The 16,371-nt window shown below is 39.1% G+C and overlaps 1 protein-coding gene across 4 annotated transcripts in view; it reads left to right on the forward strand.

The window, feature by feature from the left end:
- The window catches only part of ATP10D (ATPase phospholipid transporting 10D (putative)), a 108,772-nt gene that overhangs the window by 16,834 nt on the left and 75,567 nt on the right, over window positions 1–16,371 (forward strand). For 3 of the 4 annotated variants that reach the window (XR_006964262.1, XM_047090820.1, XM_047090822.1), the window contains exons 2-3: window positions 10,512–10,838; window positions 12,955–13,149. Coding sequence is in view for 3 of the 4 variants with exons in the window: in XM_047090820.1 (XP_046946776.1) it covers window positions 10,549–10,838; window positions 12,955–13,149 (485 nt within the window). In the remaining variant the exon portion in view is untranslated. Of the gene's footprint in view, window positions 1–10,511; window positions 10,839–12,954; window positions 13,150–16,371 lie in introns of those variants that run through there. The other variant, XM_047090823.1, reaches the window with a different exon arrangement.

Raw genomic sequence — 16,371 nt, forward strand, 5'->3', positions numbered from 1 at the left:
TTACGCTTGGGTAACCAACCACTCACCAAGCTATGTCCCTTGGGTAAATTTCTCAATCGCTCTGAGCCTCAGTTTTCTCATCCTAACATGGGGATAATTGTATGTCCTTTGTTGTAAGGATGAAAGTTACTGTATATTTATCCCCAGCACAGAACTCGGCATGTCTTTCTAAGTGGCAGATATTGTTATGATCTTAGGTTTATTGGATTAATATTTTATTAGAGTTGAATAACCAAATCTCAAAAACATGCTTTTCTGTCATCTCCATATTTAGGAGTACTATCTAGAATTACCAATGTCAAAACATAGTATTAAAAATTGTTATTAACTTTTAATATATGTTTTTTCAGCTTTAAGAATAGACAAAGACATATTGGGAACTAACCATGAGTATGGGTGAGCTTTTTTTTGGTTCCTAGTACCAGAGAGACATTCATACAACTGCAGCATTTTCCCTGCCCTTTTGCTAGCTTAAACCAGTTTTGAAGCCCAAGCACCAGCAAATGTAACTCATTTGGATGTGTGGTCCTTTCAAGAGAAAGTTGAGATACATTGAAGATGAGAGATGGTAAAGCTTTCAGCGTCTGAATGGATGAAGATATATATATATATATATATATATATATATATATACACACACACACACACACACACACACACACACACACATGCACACTCACATAAGAGAATTAAAGAATGTCTTATACTTAATGTATTTGGAAACATTAAGAATGAATAACTCTTCCCAGTATAAAACTATGCATCTGGATTCCACAGTCATATTTTGTATCTGTCTTCTTTTAAAATAAACATGTTGTCTTTGAAAATTCAACTGCAATGATATTAAACATGAGGACCCTCCATTGCTGTGGAGGGTTCCTTCCCTCAGTCTGATTTAGAGGCTGCTTCTGTGATGTAGAACAGTATTTTTTGTTTCTCTCCCCCTGCATCAGCCAGTGTCTGGTTTTCAGGTCATGGACTGAGGAAACGTGGCTTAAGCACTCCTTGTTTTTCTTAAAAAATTTTTAAAAAATGTTTATCTGTGTGTGTGTGTGAGAGAGAGAGAGAGGGAGGGAGGGAGAGAGAGAGAGAGAGAGAGAGAGCAAGCAAGCTGGAGAGGGGCAGAGAGAGAGGGAGAGACAGAATCTTAAGCAGGCTCCAGACTCTGAGCTGTCAGCACAGAGCCCGACATGGGGCTCGAAACCACAGACCACAAGATCATGACCTGACCCGAAGTTGCATGCTTAATTGACTGAGCTACCCAGGTGCCCCTTTAAGCACTCTTTTCTAAAGATGCCTAAGGGCTATGTGCTTGAGTAGAGGTGACCTTTTCCTATTTAGGGTCCTAAAAAATGACAAAGCTCTCACAAAGATTTCTTCCTTAGTGGTAGAAGTGAAAGATACTATAAGTTAGTTTTTTATACTCCTATGTAGCACTTCCTCCCATGATAATAATCAGCAGTTATCGAAAGTAATTACTTCAGTTCATTGTTTTTGGTGACATATTCTCCTTGCCTGGCCTCTTGCATACATCTAAAAGAATATATACTTCGACTGGGGATTTAGTTCAAGAAATTAAATTAATAGAGAATATTAAAGAGCACACGGAACTCCAAAATGACTTTATTTGGCAAATCTGATTCCTCTCACCTGGAGAGCACAGAGGATTATGGGACTTCATTATTCAAGATCCAGTTTTCCCACTAAATAAATTGACCCTTGTCATCACCAAACTTGTATTAGATCCATCTATGACTGTTCATGTTTTTTCCAGTGACTATGTGGGGTGATGAAAATACTTTCTCCTTTTGTAGATCACAGGATAGTAGTTACTAAAGGAGCCCTGCCAACCTGTCACTTTGGCCCCTGATACGACAAAGAAACCAGCAAAGATATCAAATGATCTTACTGCCATTGTTATTATCTGTCAGAGAGAATTGATCTCCTTGAGGGCAATAGGGCTCTTACAGAGAGAATTGAATAAGTTAGTCAGGGATGACCCAGATTGGAACAAGCCCAAGTTTTATCAGGGCTCATTGTGCTTCAGAGAGGGCTACCTGACACATCAAGGTCAAGGAGACTTTCATAGCTTGTAAGTTTCTACTGTGAACAGTTCCTATCTTATTCTCGGAAACTGATAGCTATAAAATTACTCTGTATTTTTTATTGACCCTACTAGATAACTTGACTTTCTTCCAAGATCTTGAACATGTAACAACTTTGATATTTTGTTAGGGTTTTCTTCTCTTAGTTGAGAAGAAGATTAGAAGTCTGTCAAGGCCGGGACTTACTGTTCTCCCTTGCTGAGCTTTTGGAAATGTTGGTTGAAACTGACTGTAACTATATTAAATCTGTAGAAAGAATTGATCCTGCAGGCCTCACCACCAACTTCTGTTTGTGCAGGTTGTCAAGTCACTGGTCATAGCCTTGGTCTATACAGTCAAAGGTGATAGGCTTGCTGGTAACAGGAGTGGTACCTAATAAACTGTTCACTCTTAATTTCAACTTCACATTTTGAAATAAACTGATTTAGCATAGAGTAGTGGTTCCCAAAGTATGGTTCAGGACCAGCAGCATCAACACTACCTAGAAATGTGTTAGACATGCAAATACTTGAACCCTCACCCCAGACCTGTGGAATCAGAAAGTCAGGGATGTGGTTCAGGACACTCTGATGCATGCTGGAGTTTGACAGCCACAAACGGAGCATCTTGACATGACTATACATAGGAATGTTTTTCTCTTTCAGGCAAGTGAGCTTATGTGTGTAATTCAAGTTGTTTGTTGGGTGGTGATGACCTCAGAAAGTTTTAAATGCTAACTGGGCCCAAGGGAATTCATTACTGCATATTTACCTTTGGTAATCTGCCTTGCTACAGACTTTTCATTAAGCATTCATTAAGGGAAACAGGGTTTTTGAGAACTGTTTGCTTTCAAGTACATTTGTATTCAAGAAGGAGCATAGTGTGATATGTTATTTTAGGTACGCTCTGTTATGAAGGATTTTTGTTTTTAATATCTTCTAGAAAAAATTTTATAATTAGAAATAATATAGTTTTAAATGATAATATTTGACTTTAAATTTTCTATAGAAGTAGTATTGTATAGTTGGAAAGGCATGACTTTGGAGTTAAAATTGCATGCCTTGAGTTATTATAAACCCTTCTTTGACTTTTTGTTTCTTACTTTGAAAAATAGAAGTCATAAATGACACTGGGAAATGTATTTCATAAAGAGTAGCCATGATAGAAATGTTAGTACTTATTTTATAAGCAATGCTTGGTTTACATTTCTTTCTTTCTTTCTTTCTTTCTTTCTTTCTTTCTTTCTTTCTTTCTGGGACAGCATGAGTGACTGTGAGCAGGGGAGAGGGAGAGAGAGAGAGAGAGAGAGAGAATCTTTTTTTTTTTTAACGTTTATTTATTTTTTTTTAAATTTTTTTTTTTCAACGTTTATTTATTTTTGGGACAGAGAGAGACAGAGCATGAACGGGGGAGGGGCAGCGAGAGAAGGAGACACAGAATCGGAAACAGGCTCCAGGCTCCGAGCCATCAGCCCAGAGCCTGACGCGGGGCCCGAACTCACGGACCGCGAGATCGTGACCTGGCTGAAGTCGGACGCTTAACCGACTGTGCCACCCAGGCGCCCCCGTTTATTTATTTTTGAGACAGAGAGAGACAGAGCATGAATGGGGGAGGGAGACACAGAACTGGAAGCAGGCTCCAGGCTCTGAGCCATCAGCCCAGAGCCTGACGCGGGGCTCGAACTCACGGACCGCGAGATCGTGACCTGGCTGAAGTCGGACGCTTAACCGACTGCGCCACCCAGGCGCCCCGAGAGAGAATCTTAAACAGACTCCATGCTTAGCACAGAGCCCAATGTGGGGCTCGATCCCAGGACCCTGGGATCACGACCTGAGCCGAAATCAAGAGTCGGATGCTCAACCGACTGAGCCACCCAGGCATCCCTATACTTCTTTATTGCTAATCTTAATTGGTTTTGTGCATAATGATCTCTTGTATATTTTAGAACTTTATTGGTTTTTTCAGCTTCTGTGACTGAATGGAATATTGGATCATGTAGCATCACGCAGACCTAATGCTTAGGGCAACATTAGACGTTTGTAGCTATTAATTATAAATTCTCCCTTCAAAAACTTTATTTAAAAAATTATAAATCAATACATCTTCATTGTGCCAAAGATAAGAAAGAAGAGTTCATCTTCTATTCCCTTTGTATTCTCACTATCGATAACCGATAGTCATAGCCCTGTGTAAATAATTCTATACTTTTATCCATGTTCTTGCAAATGTATGTGAACATACACACCGTTTGTGTTATTAAGTGAAGCAAACCAAGGCCAGGCCAGTTGTGGATTCAACAGTGCATTAAGAAATACAAGCTAGGTCTGTGGAGCTGCAGTACACTAAGATAGCCCTTGATTCTCTAATCAAGGCTTGATAATCTAATCTGTAGACCCTCATGTGCTGATGTGGCCCTTCTTCCAGCCTAAGAATTTGAAAAGGCAGTGGACTTCTGTTCCAGCATCTTGTGAACTGGCAGGCTCCACATTCCTCACAGCCGACAGCACTACTAAACGGTCTTGTCTTCATGAGGAACTAAGGAGGTGACAAGAGCTGCACCGGCTTATGTGCATCCTAGATCTATGTATACCTTTGCCTATTTTGGTAGGTGGTAACTAAAGTGAAACTTCAACTGTGCCCACGTTTTTATTCTTACCATTCTTTGAATCCAGATCAGTCATTTTGGTCTGTACTTCATTCATGTTTATTAATTTTTGGTTTTGATCATTTCTATTTGCAGGTCTCCGTTATTTCCTTTTTTTCCCCTAACTATACATAATAGTCATTCGTTCAGGTCAATGGATGGATATATATAATTTTAAATAAATGTGTAATATTCTGTAATGTGGATGTGTCCTAGTGTATGTATCGGCTCTTCCATAATTGAAGGACTCTCATGATATTTCCAAAACTGTTACTACAAAAAAAACCCCAAAACTACAGTATACATTCTCGTACATATACCTATACCTATAGGTAAGACTCCCCAAAATGGAATTGCTGTGTCAATAGTTACATGTATTTTCAATTTTACTAGATATTGTTAAATTTTTTTGTTTTTTGGTGGAGGGGAGATTTTAAGCAATTCGTTTCCCATTGCCAGAGGATTTGTTTCCCCATATCCTCACCAGCACTGACTACAAGAGAACTTTCCTAAGCAAGAGAGAAGTTAACAATTTTGCCCAGCTAACAATAAGTGTTCTGAATTTTCTTCCAGTAAATTTACTATAATTTTTACATTTAAGTTTTAATCTACCTAGAGATTTTTTAAATCAAAAATTTATTAAAATATTTTGAAATAAAAATTTATTTTTAAATGAGGTATAAAGGATTTTAGCTTTCTGGCTTTCAAGATGGATAACCATTTATTCAGGTATGTTAAGTCACCATTTTCCCACTGATTTGAAATCCCACAATTGGGATATTTGCCATATACTATCTTTCTGTTTATACAAGGATCTAATTTTGGGCCCTCTGTGCTAATTTTGTCTTGCCATTATAACAACCACAATTTAGTGGCTTAGTCCATGCCACTCATAAACGCTAGTTTATGAGTATACTTCTGTTGATGAAAAGTCCAGGTATGGTGAGACTTGGTTCTTTGCTCAGGTTCTCAAAGGCTGAAATTAGGATGTCATCGAGGCTAAGTTCTTAACTGAAAACCCAGAAAGAATCTACTTTCAACTTTACTCAGGTTGTTGGCAGACCTTGGTTCTTTGCAGTAGTAGGACCTATGTCTCCGTTTTCTTGCTGGCCGTCACTGGAAGGCTGCTCTCAACCCCTAGAGACAACCAGCAGCCATCCTTTTGCATTGTATTTAATTTGCTAGATTTTTATGAGTTTTTCCATCAATATTCCTAAGTAAAAGTGGTTTATAATTTTTTGTGGCAATTATGAAAAAGTTTGCACATGTTTTTAATATGTATAGATATTTATATTATGGTGATAAATGGTTATTCGCAGTGAAACTTTTTTATTTTGATTTTTTTTACCATATAATTGCCTTGCTGTGAAGGAGTGTTGCAAGTTGGGTGTATGTAGCATTTGGTTCATGTTAATCTCATACCCAGTCCTTCTCTCCCAGTATTCACGTGTGTTAAGAATCTTGACCTTTAGGGGGTGCCTGGGTGGCTCAGTTGGTTAAGTGGCTGACGACTTCTGCTGAGGCTCAGGTCATGATCTCCGGGTTGGTGGATTTGAGCCCCCTGTGGGGCTCTGTGCTGACAGCTCAGAGCCTGGAGCCTGATTCAGATTCTGTGTCTCCCTCTCTCTCTCCTCTCCCTCCCCCACTCACACTCTACCTCTCTGTCTGTAAAAAATAAATAAACATTAAAAAAAAAGCATCTTGGGGCGCCTGGGTGGCGCAGTCGGTTAAGCGTCCGACTTCAGCCAGGTCACGATCTCGCGGTCCGTGAGTTCGAGCCCCGCGTCAGGCTCTGGGCTGATGGCTCAGAGCCTGGAGCCTGTTTCCGATTCTGTGTCTCCCTCTCTCTCTGCCCCTCCCCCGTTCATACTCTGTCTCTCTCTGTCCCAAAAATAAATAAACGTTGAAAAAAAAATTTTTTTTTAAATAAAAAAAAAAAAGCATCTTGACCTTTAGGATCTATGATCATATTAATTAATTTTTAAATTCTAGATAAAATGCTAATGTCCGTTAGTGAAAGCAAAGTGTCCAGAGTCAGGTGTTTTTTGACATTGCATATTTGGGTAATGTTGGGCTTCAAGTTTCCATGCTTAGCCTGGGAACATGCAGGCCTTTTCATATAGTTAATCTTTAATGGTATTTTTCCATCACTGACCAGCAGCAAGTTTGTTGTAACCCAAATTTTCACAAGTAGTAGTTTACTCCTGAAGTAAAAATGATGTTAGGCATGGAGACTTTAATAAAACCTAGGTAAATGTTGGGTTTTTTTTTTCCTTTTAAACGAAATACTAAATCTCCCTACCTTTAGGGACAGTAGCTCACTCACAAGTCAAGTATCTAGATCTGAAAATTCTTTCTGTTTCTAAGTGATGATAATTGAACTTTTAGCCTTTGGTTCTGTGTGTGTGTATGTGTGTGTGTGTGTGTGTGTGTGTGTGTGTGTGTGTGTGTGTAATTTTGCTGTTAATTCTGAAGGCAGTGTTTCAATCAGTGGCAGAGTAGTAGGTCAAATAAAGCATGGGACCATTTTATGTATTAGCAGAACACCATGACAAATCAACTCTCTTTGGAGTGGGCTAAATCTTGGAATGATGAATGATGTTTTGAAAAATCGTAAACATGCTTCATAGCACGTTGTTCTTTAGAGTTTTGTCTACTAGGTTACTCCTGTTTACCTCTGGGAACAGCTAAGAAGAAGGTATTGCTATCCTCACATGGTTGGTTGCCTGGCAAACTCTCCAATTAAATGAAATGCAAAGTTGCTAAAGCTGAGTGTGAGTTATATACAGTTTAAGAAATTAAATATAGATCAATAATTGGGTATAGTTGTTAATATCAACACTGTGCATATAAATTCTCAATATTTATGAATAAATGCTATAATTGAGAGAACATTTTCCAGATAATCACTACATTTTTTTGCTTTACTTAGCTCTTAATTATGGTTCACACACCATTGTAAGGGCTTTACGTATATTAACTCACTTAATCCTCACAACAACCCTTTGTTCAAGGTTAGCTGGCAAGTGAAGGTGCCAGGAATTGATGTCAGCGTCTGGCTTTGGAGTCTATGCTCTTAATCACTACTATACTGCTTACTGGTCTTATAAAGCCAGTAGGAAAGAAAACGATGATTTTCTGCAAGAGTCTTTCAGGCTTGGAGAAGCAGATTCCTTCTATTAATAAAGGTAGAAGGAATGCAGTCACAAACTGACTGCTTCTGTTTTCTCAAACTTAAATCTTATTACTCCTGCTTCTAATGGAAGGAAAGCCAGGCTGAACCATGAAAGAGGAAATGGGGTGTTTCGTCTCCTTTCCCCATACTTCCTCATTTCTATAAAATTCAATGATCAACAGTCATTTGTTGATCATCTAACTTTGGCCAAGCATTAGACTCTGTTGTGGAGTCTGGAAACAATTAGATGCATTGCCTGACTTTGAAGAAAGAAGCTACCTGCTGCACCCTGAAACAAGTGGGGTGAATGAGCCAGGCTCAGCATTGTAATGGGAGCAGAGCAGGGAATGCCTTACTGTATCTCCTGTGTGGACCCTCCTCAGTTTCCCCCACTCCACGGTCAAACTAAAGCAGTCAAAAGGATGAATAGGGGCTGGTGCAGTGAGTGGGTGAAATGATTGACCAGCCCTCCAGAAAGAGCAGCATTTGCAGAGATACGAGGTATAACCTGTGCTTTGCAACCTCCCTGATAAGTCATTTGGGTACTAGATTCCACATTCAGGGCTCCATTCTAGATTCTTTTAATCAGGATGTCCAGGGAAGGGGCCTAGGGAACTGTTACGACAGAAGCTTGGGAAACACCAGACAAGTGGAATACAGTTTGTTCGTGAACATAGTTTGAATTTCGGATAGAATGGTTGAGGATGAGATCGGGTGGTGTGGGGGTCATTTTATGTCATGCCTGTATTTTGTTAATGTTTGTTCTTCTAAATGTATCCTACTTAGTGCTGGTTACTTGTCACGTATCTACAGGTGTATTGGACTGAGCATTTACTTAGAGTTGGACAACTTTATTTCATTGAAAAGCAATATATTGAAAGATTGGATCTCAGCCCAATTTACAGGGTTTACAGCCTTGATTCTGTATAACCTGAGAAATAGCCAAAGTGGAGAGTGAGAGTGGGGAATAGAATGAACAATGTTTGTCAACAGTGTGCCCCATGATTCTTCAGCGTGTCTCATTTTTTTCATTGGCAAGCTGAGGTGCAGAGGTTAATTACATAGGTCACATACCTAATAAGTTATACAACTGATATATGAGCTGGAGTCTATAGAGCAGGAAGAATTTGATTTGTCAAAAAGTGGTAAACATTGTGCTCATTCACTCAATTAAAATAGGTGAACCAGAAAATGCAGGGTTAGGGTCAGGGGTTATAGTAAAAAGGCTTCTGACAGTTGTTATCATGTGAAAATATGTGCCCAATATTTTGTTGTTTTTTTTTTGATTTAAGAGAAACTAAATATCAGTATTTTATGTGAATTTATATCTATTTGCAAAGGTTGGTCCTGTATCAGAAAACAAATTCTAATAACGTGTTTACCGACACCATGATACAAGATACATCACTGGGTGGAATTTTGCTTAAAGGCCACTGGTTTGTGGCCTCTAGATTAAATAATCTCTAAAGTCTAAGCTTTAAAATACTATGATTCATGCTGATTCTTAATGAGGTATGACTTACTCTGATTTGCTTTCCTTTTGATATCTTAAGTTTTGCTGTAGATTTATGTGAACTATTATTAATAACAACCTTCTTTAAGCAGTAATGTATTTTTAGCTTTACTGGGATAGATAAAGAAAGATTAAAAGGCTACCTTCTCCTGGCCATGATAGGAAGTGTTGCCATCCCTGAACATTCTAGTTCGGCTGCTGTTTTCCCCTGCCTTTCTGCCATAACAGAAAGTAGGTCTGTTCACTTCCGTGTCGACCTTCGACCCATTGTGGAGCCACATTCAATCATTGTCTTTCCAAAGTGTGTATAGCAACATACTAGTTAATCTCAAGACCAATTCAGTGCATCTTGACCAGTATTAAAATGGGAGAGAGACCAAACGAGAGTGAAAATAGAGTAGAATAGAACATGCGTTGCAAGTAATAAGGATAAGAATTGTTTTATAACTTCTGTTTCAGCTGTGTTTGTATTTGTGTGTGTGGAGGTTCTAGGTTACATCACAGAACGTATTTCTCACCAGTCTGACAGTTGACAAATTTTGAAAATGCTCGAGCTAGGATGTCTAAGTAGATCCTTGGTCATTCCTGCTCGATATAAAGTGGTTTAAATTCTAAACTGGAAATTTGAAAGGATATTAACCACATCTTAATTACCTCTGCATCTGGTCTTTTTGCAATCCCACGAAGACGCTATTAGTGTCTCTGTCTTGTGTAGATCAGTCCTTTGATCCAGTATTCACTCTTCAGGAGAGAATGGCAGTGCTGAGGGGAAGGCATTACAAGATGAGTCACCTGGCCTTGGAGAGAAGGACAGAAATTCAATGGCTGAGGAGGATGCTGGGGAGGGCAATAGGCAGCCCCAATTCAGTCCTCACTAAAATTCCCTGGGATTGAGAACGGGGGAAGGGGAAAGACAATACATGAGTAAATAGAGCACCTAATGAAAGTGTTCTCATACCATTTATACCTTCAGAGGTTGGGTCATATGTTTGTTTGATATGGAAAAAATTGTAAATTTTACTATCCTTCCTGTTCTTTAAGACTTTCCAGAAGTTTATGAGGAGTGTTTCAGTGGGTGTCTGTTTGTTTTGCCAGATCACCTACACCTCCTGGATCTCAGCGCGTTTTGGACATGACTGAGTGTCTTCAGTGGGCCAGGTATCGCTGGCAGCGGCTGATGGGCAGCACACACAGGGACGACGATGAGAGGGCGTACAACTATTCCTCTCTGCTCGCCTGTGGGAGTGTGTCCTCTCACGCTCCCAAACTGGCAGCAAAGCACCGCGTTGTTGTTCCCCACCTTCGGCCCTTCAAGGATGAGTATGAAAAGTTCTCTGGTACCTACGTCAATAACCGAATACGAACAACAAAGTACACACTTCTAAATTTTGTGCCAAGAAACTTATTTGAACAATTTCACAGGTACTTTTATTCTCTTTTTGAAAAAGAAGATCTTACGTTCTTTGTCATTCTGGTTGATACAAGATTTTTCATTTCTATAACGTAGGTTACCTAAGCCTACAACTTGGGACATTTCCTTTGATGACTCTGGTAGAGTCTGTTGTGAAAAGATGACCCCTCACGTTTACACAACGCTTTACAATTGGTAAAATGCTTTCTCTTGACCAGGGAAGATACTGTTGTATTCATATTCTAGATTAGGAAACAAAGTTTGATGCTGGGGTTTACCCAACGTCATGCCAGTGATTAGGAGCAGACCAGGAGCCATAGCTCTGAGTCTTTTCACATTTGCTTCCATGTTCTTTCCATTAGACCAAGCTGCATTTTATTTTCACTTTTTCTTACTTGATTGTAGGGGGAAATAGAGCTCTGAAGCAAATGCAGATATAAGATGTTAGTAGGTGAAGCAACGACATAGTTCAGTTTAATATGTATTTATTGAAGCTCTCCTGTGAGTTTAGGCATTGAAGGAAATGTCTAAATGGTGCTCCTTTCCTAATGGAGTTTGCCATTCAGCCAAGGAAACAGGAGGTGTATACAATGAAAAGACACAGTGGATGTGATGAGTGTTATAAAGTCCTACCAAGTAGGATGGAAGCCTCAAAATGAGCAATAGTAGAACAATAGAAGACGAAATGGCGTTGAAATTTAATTGTGGAGAGTGGGTGAGATTTTCAAGGCAAAGGTGTCGGCAAAGCACATTTCAGATGCAGGAAGGAATAGGAGTAAAAGCAGAAAGGCAGTAGCATAGATCTAACTGAGGCCTGACCCCTTAGAAGCAAATAAAGGCAGAGAGAACATTTAGGAAGATTCCGTATATACTCTGGTGAGTGGTAAGACCTGAGCTTAGAAAAATGCGGGAATGAAAAGAATGATCTATTACAGATGTTATGGGTTAGATATGGAGAATTAAGTAAAAAGATGGTGTGAACATTTTGATCTGAGTTAACCAGAAGGATTAGCAGAAGACAGGAATGAAAAGAAAGTTGGTTTGATTATTTTGTTTTTATAAATGTTGAGTTTGAGATGCTAATGTGTGAATAGAGAGATTCTCAGCATTCATTATTCATTCTACACATATTCATTTTCATTATTCACTCTACTTCGGTTCCACATGCATTTATTGAACGGTGGGTATGTTTACAGTATAGATGTGAATTTGTTGAATTAATGGCTTTAAATGCTATGGGTGAGTCTGTCTTTTATGAAGTTCATAATCTAGTACACTTGATGGAGCTAGAATCTGGAACTTGAACAGAGTCCAGGGCCAGTGTTGTAAGTTTGGACGCAGTCCACATGGAAACAATAGAAGCCAAAAAAGTAGCAAAAAGAGTTAAGAAAGAAATTTTCAGAGCAGAAGGAGTTAGAGGCGAGGAAGGGAGAAATGTGGGGAAATTATTTTGAGAAGTTTAATGGTTAATGGAGAAAATTCATGGTAAAAACTCAAGGGGCTATGCAGGATTGAGATTTTAAGGAAATGAGCCACTTGAATTTACCTTAGGGACCAGTGGAGAAGTATTTGAATATGTAAAATAAAGGAGTGGAGGAAGTTCCTGAAAAAGTGAATAGCCGAAGAGCTGAGATAGAAGGGTAGGTCTCCAGGGGAAAAAAACCCTCTCGGGCTTCTCTGTTTATTTTGAGCCTTGTTTGAATCTAATGTTCGGACTTGCAAAGTAACTTCTGAAGGCTAGAGAATTGGAGTTTTTAAAAATTTATTTCTACTATGCGTTAAACACTGAATTTCCTCTAAATTTCTGGAGCCTTTAAAATGAAAAGAGTGTCTTCTGTTATGCTTTATATCATGTTTTACACAACCCAAGACTATCCTGCTCCAATATTCACTATTATGTATTTAATAAAAAATACCTCCTATTTATTGAAATAATGCCCTGAGCTGGATGTCTGCAGGAGTGACACATTGCTCAGATCCGTCAGGTTGTGCTAGTTATCTATTCCGTAGCATCGAAAATGAAACAGTAGAAATTCGTCGGAAGGCACCCTGTGGTATTGTTGCCCCTCTTGCTTTAAACTTGTATGTGATTTGTTAACACCTGCTTGTGTGTGTTTGGATTTGCAGAGCTGCCAATTTATATTTCCTGTTTCTAGCTGTCTTGAACTGGGTGCCTTTGGTCGAAGCCTTCCAAAAGGAAATTACGATGCTGCCTTTGGTGGTAGTCCTTACGATTATCGCAATTAAAGATGGTTTGGAAGATTACCGAAAATACAAGATTGACAAACAGATCAATAATTTAGTAACTAAAGTTTACAGTAGGTAAGTGGAACAGGAGCTGTGCTAGGGAATACCCATGTCTTAGAAATGTTACTTTTTTCCCCCTTAGATGTGTTCCCCCTTAGAATGTTACTTTTTTCCCCCTTAGATGTGATCAGGACCCTTTTTGGTGATGGTGGTGGTGGTGATGTTTTCAGCTAATATTTGTTGAAGACCTGCAGTGAGTTTAGTTCAGGTGTCATAGCAGAACCAAAATGTGTAAGATGGTCCTGATTTAGGATGGTCTGATTTAGGATTCTTTGACTTTACTGTGATACAAGGCAGTATGCATTCAGATTTCAAATTTAGACAGTTTCCCTGGGTGAGTGATGCGGTAAGATACTTTCATGATGCTGGATAGTAGCAGGGAGCCTCAGTTCCCAGTCAGCCCTGTGATCAGGGGGGTACATAATTATTTTGTACCCATACAACATTCTGGTTTTCACTTTCAGTACAGTAGTCAATAAATTATGTGAGATATTCAACACTTCATTATATTTTAGTATATGTGCTGCCGAAGCGAGCACTAACACTTCATTATAAAATAGGCTTTGTGTTAGATGATTTTGCCCAACTATAGGCTCATAGGTAAGCATTCTGAGCACGTTTAAGGTAGGCTAGGTTAAACTATGATGTTCTGTAGGCTAGGGGTATTACATGCGTTTTCAACCTACAGTATTTTCAACTTGCAATAGGTTTTTTGGGATGTAACCCTTTCATAAGTCAAGGAAGAGCTCTAAAAGTTATTGTCAACCCAGGAGTTGATAAAGCAAAAGCTTCTATAACTTATTATAAGTGGAATTGAAAGCATTAAACTTCATACCATAAGAAAGAAAGCAAGCAGATAGTTTTTAATACTGGATGTTATAATTTGGGATTAAGAAGAGGATGGAATAAGAAAAATATGAACGGATATGAAAACAAGATGTGATATGGAAGAAAAGACCAGAAGTACCTGTTGAAGAAAGGAATACTGAAAATTGGGGAAGAGTGGTTTTTTTTTTTTGTTTTTTTTTTTAAAGATTTTATATTTAAGTAATCTGTATAGCCAACGTGGGGCTCAAAATCACAACTCTGAAATCAAGAGTTGCATGCTCTACTGAATGAGTTAGCCAGGCACCCCAAGAGTGTTCTTTTTTGTACACAAAACTGGAGGCTTATAAAACTCTTCCCACTGCAGCAGCAAAAGGTATTCATAATAGGTCTTTTCAGAAGCATATATACTCTGTTGGAGACGTGTATCTCCAGTATTTATTAAACTGAAAGACTGTGTAGCTAAGAATAAAGTCTGTAAAGATGAGTTTTGAACTGTGCTGTATGTTGTAAATCTACATCTACAAATTATACCTACGATACTGGTATCCAGAGATAACTATAACACGGCTGTATATTCCTTTAAGTCCTGTGCTCATTGTGTACATGTGTTTTACAAAATTAAGATTGTGTTGCATATATTTTTACCCTAGTTGTTTTAGCCTAATACTGTACCACAAACATTTCCCATGTCTTTGTGAAGATGAAATTTTCCTATTTCATACTTTTATGAAAATGAATTACAAAGTTTATAATACTCTCTGGCATTATGTTTCATGAGAAATGTATCTACTTTTTATTTTAAAATGCTCTTTTTTTAATTTTTTAATGTTTATTTGAGAGAGAGAGACAGCATGAGCAGGGGGAGGGCCAGAGAGAAGGGGACGGAGGATCCAAAGTAGGCTCTGTACTGTCAGCACAGAGCCCGATGTGGGGCTTGAACTCATGAACTGTGAGATCATGACCTGAGCCAAAGCCAGACACTTAATTGAGCCACCCAGGTACCCTTGTATCTACTTTTTAAAAAGTCATCTTTAGGGGTGCCTGGGTGGCTGAGTCGGTTAAGTGTCTGACTCTTGATTTTGGCTCTGGCCATGATCTCCTGGTTCATAAGATCAAGCCCCATGTCAGGCTCTGCACTGACAGTGCAGAACCTGCTTGGGATTCTCTCTCTCCCTCTTTGTTTTCCTCTCTCCCTCTCATGTGTACATGCTCACTCTCTCTCTTGAAAATAAAATAAATAAACTTTAAAAAGTCATCACTAGAACAGATTTGTGAAATTCTGAATCTAATATGTTAATAGCTTTACAAACAAGTTTATAATGTTATTCATTCATTCATTCATTCATTCATTCTCGGGTAGGAGTGTTCTGAGGAAACGGAGTATATTAACTTGGCCTGAGGTAACCCACTAAAGGAGCCATGATGAGAAATGAAGAGAGGGAGTGTTAGGCCTACTGTGAAGGGACTTTACCACCAGGCCACTGCTTGGACATCGCACTAGCCAGGGTTGTCTGGAGAAATAGAACAAATAGGAATGAGATTTATTATAAGGAATTGGCTCCTGCGATAAAAGAGGCCAAGAAACCCCAGCATCCACAAGCTGGAGTTTCTGGAAAGCCAGCAGCGCACTATGGAGGCCTGAGAGCCAGAGAATTGATGGTGTAGATTATAGTGCAAATCTGAAGGCCTGAGAACCAGGAATGCTGAGGTCAGACTATCAGTGTCCCAGCTCAAGCATCAGAAAGGCAGATAGTAAATTCAACCTTTCTCTGCCTTTTTGTTCTCAAGGGATTGAGTGAGGGCCATCTGCTTTACTCAGTTCACCAATTCAAATGCTATTTTCTCCCAGAAACACTCTCACAGACACACCCAGAAGTAGTGTTCAACCAGTTTCTGGGCATCCCTAGTGAAGTTGACATGTAAAATTAACCATCAGAGATGTTTTCCTTTAGTGGCAGAGAATTCATCTCTCTCTCTCTTTTTTAAGTTTTTATTTAAATTCCAGTTAACATACAGTGTAATACTAGTTTTAGGTATACAATATAATGATTCAATAATTCCATAGATCACCTGGTGCTCAGCACAACACGTACCCTCCTTAACCCCCATCAGCTATTTAACCCATCCCCCTACCTACCTTCCTTCAGGGGTAACCATCATTTCTCTATAGTTAAGAGTCTGTTTCTTGGCTTGCCTGCTTCTCTCTTTCCCCCACCCCCTTTTGAGCAGAGAAGGAATGGGTAAAAGCTATGCTTTAGGATTATTGGTCTACTCAAGTCCTGGGAATAGCCTCTCCTAATAGAGTAGATCTGGCTCTGCAAATCATTCCAGAGCACTGCTGGGAGTAGATGCAAAGTACAGGAAGGGGTGCATACAGAGGTACTGTGAAGAAGAACCCAGTTGAATTTG

The sequence above is a fragment of the Lynx rufus genome, unplaced genomic scaffold (assembly GCF_022079265.1).
Source record: "Lynx rufus isolate CCGP_SWC_20201006 ecotype Redwood Valley unplaced genomic scaffold, mLynRuf1.p SCAF_3, whole genome shotgun sequence".
Taxonomy (NCBI): Eukaryota; Metazoa; Chordata; class Mammalia; order Carnivora; family Felidae; genus Lynx; species Lynx rufus.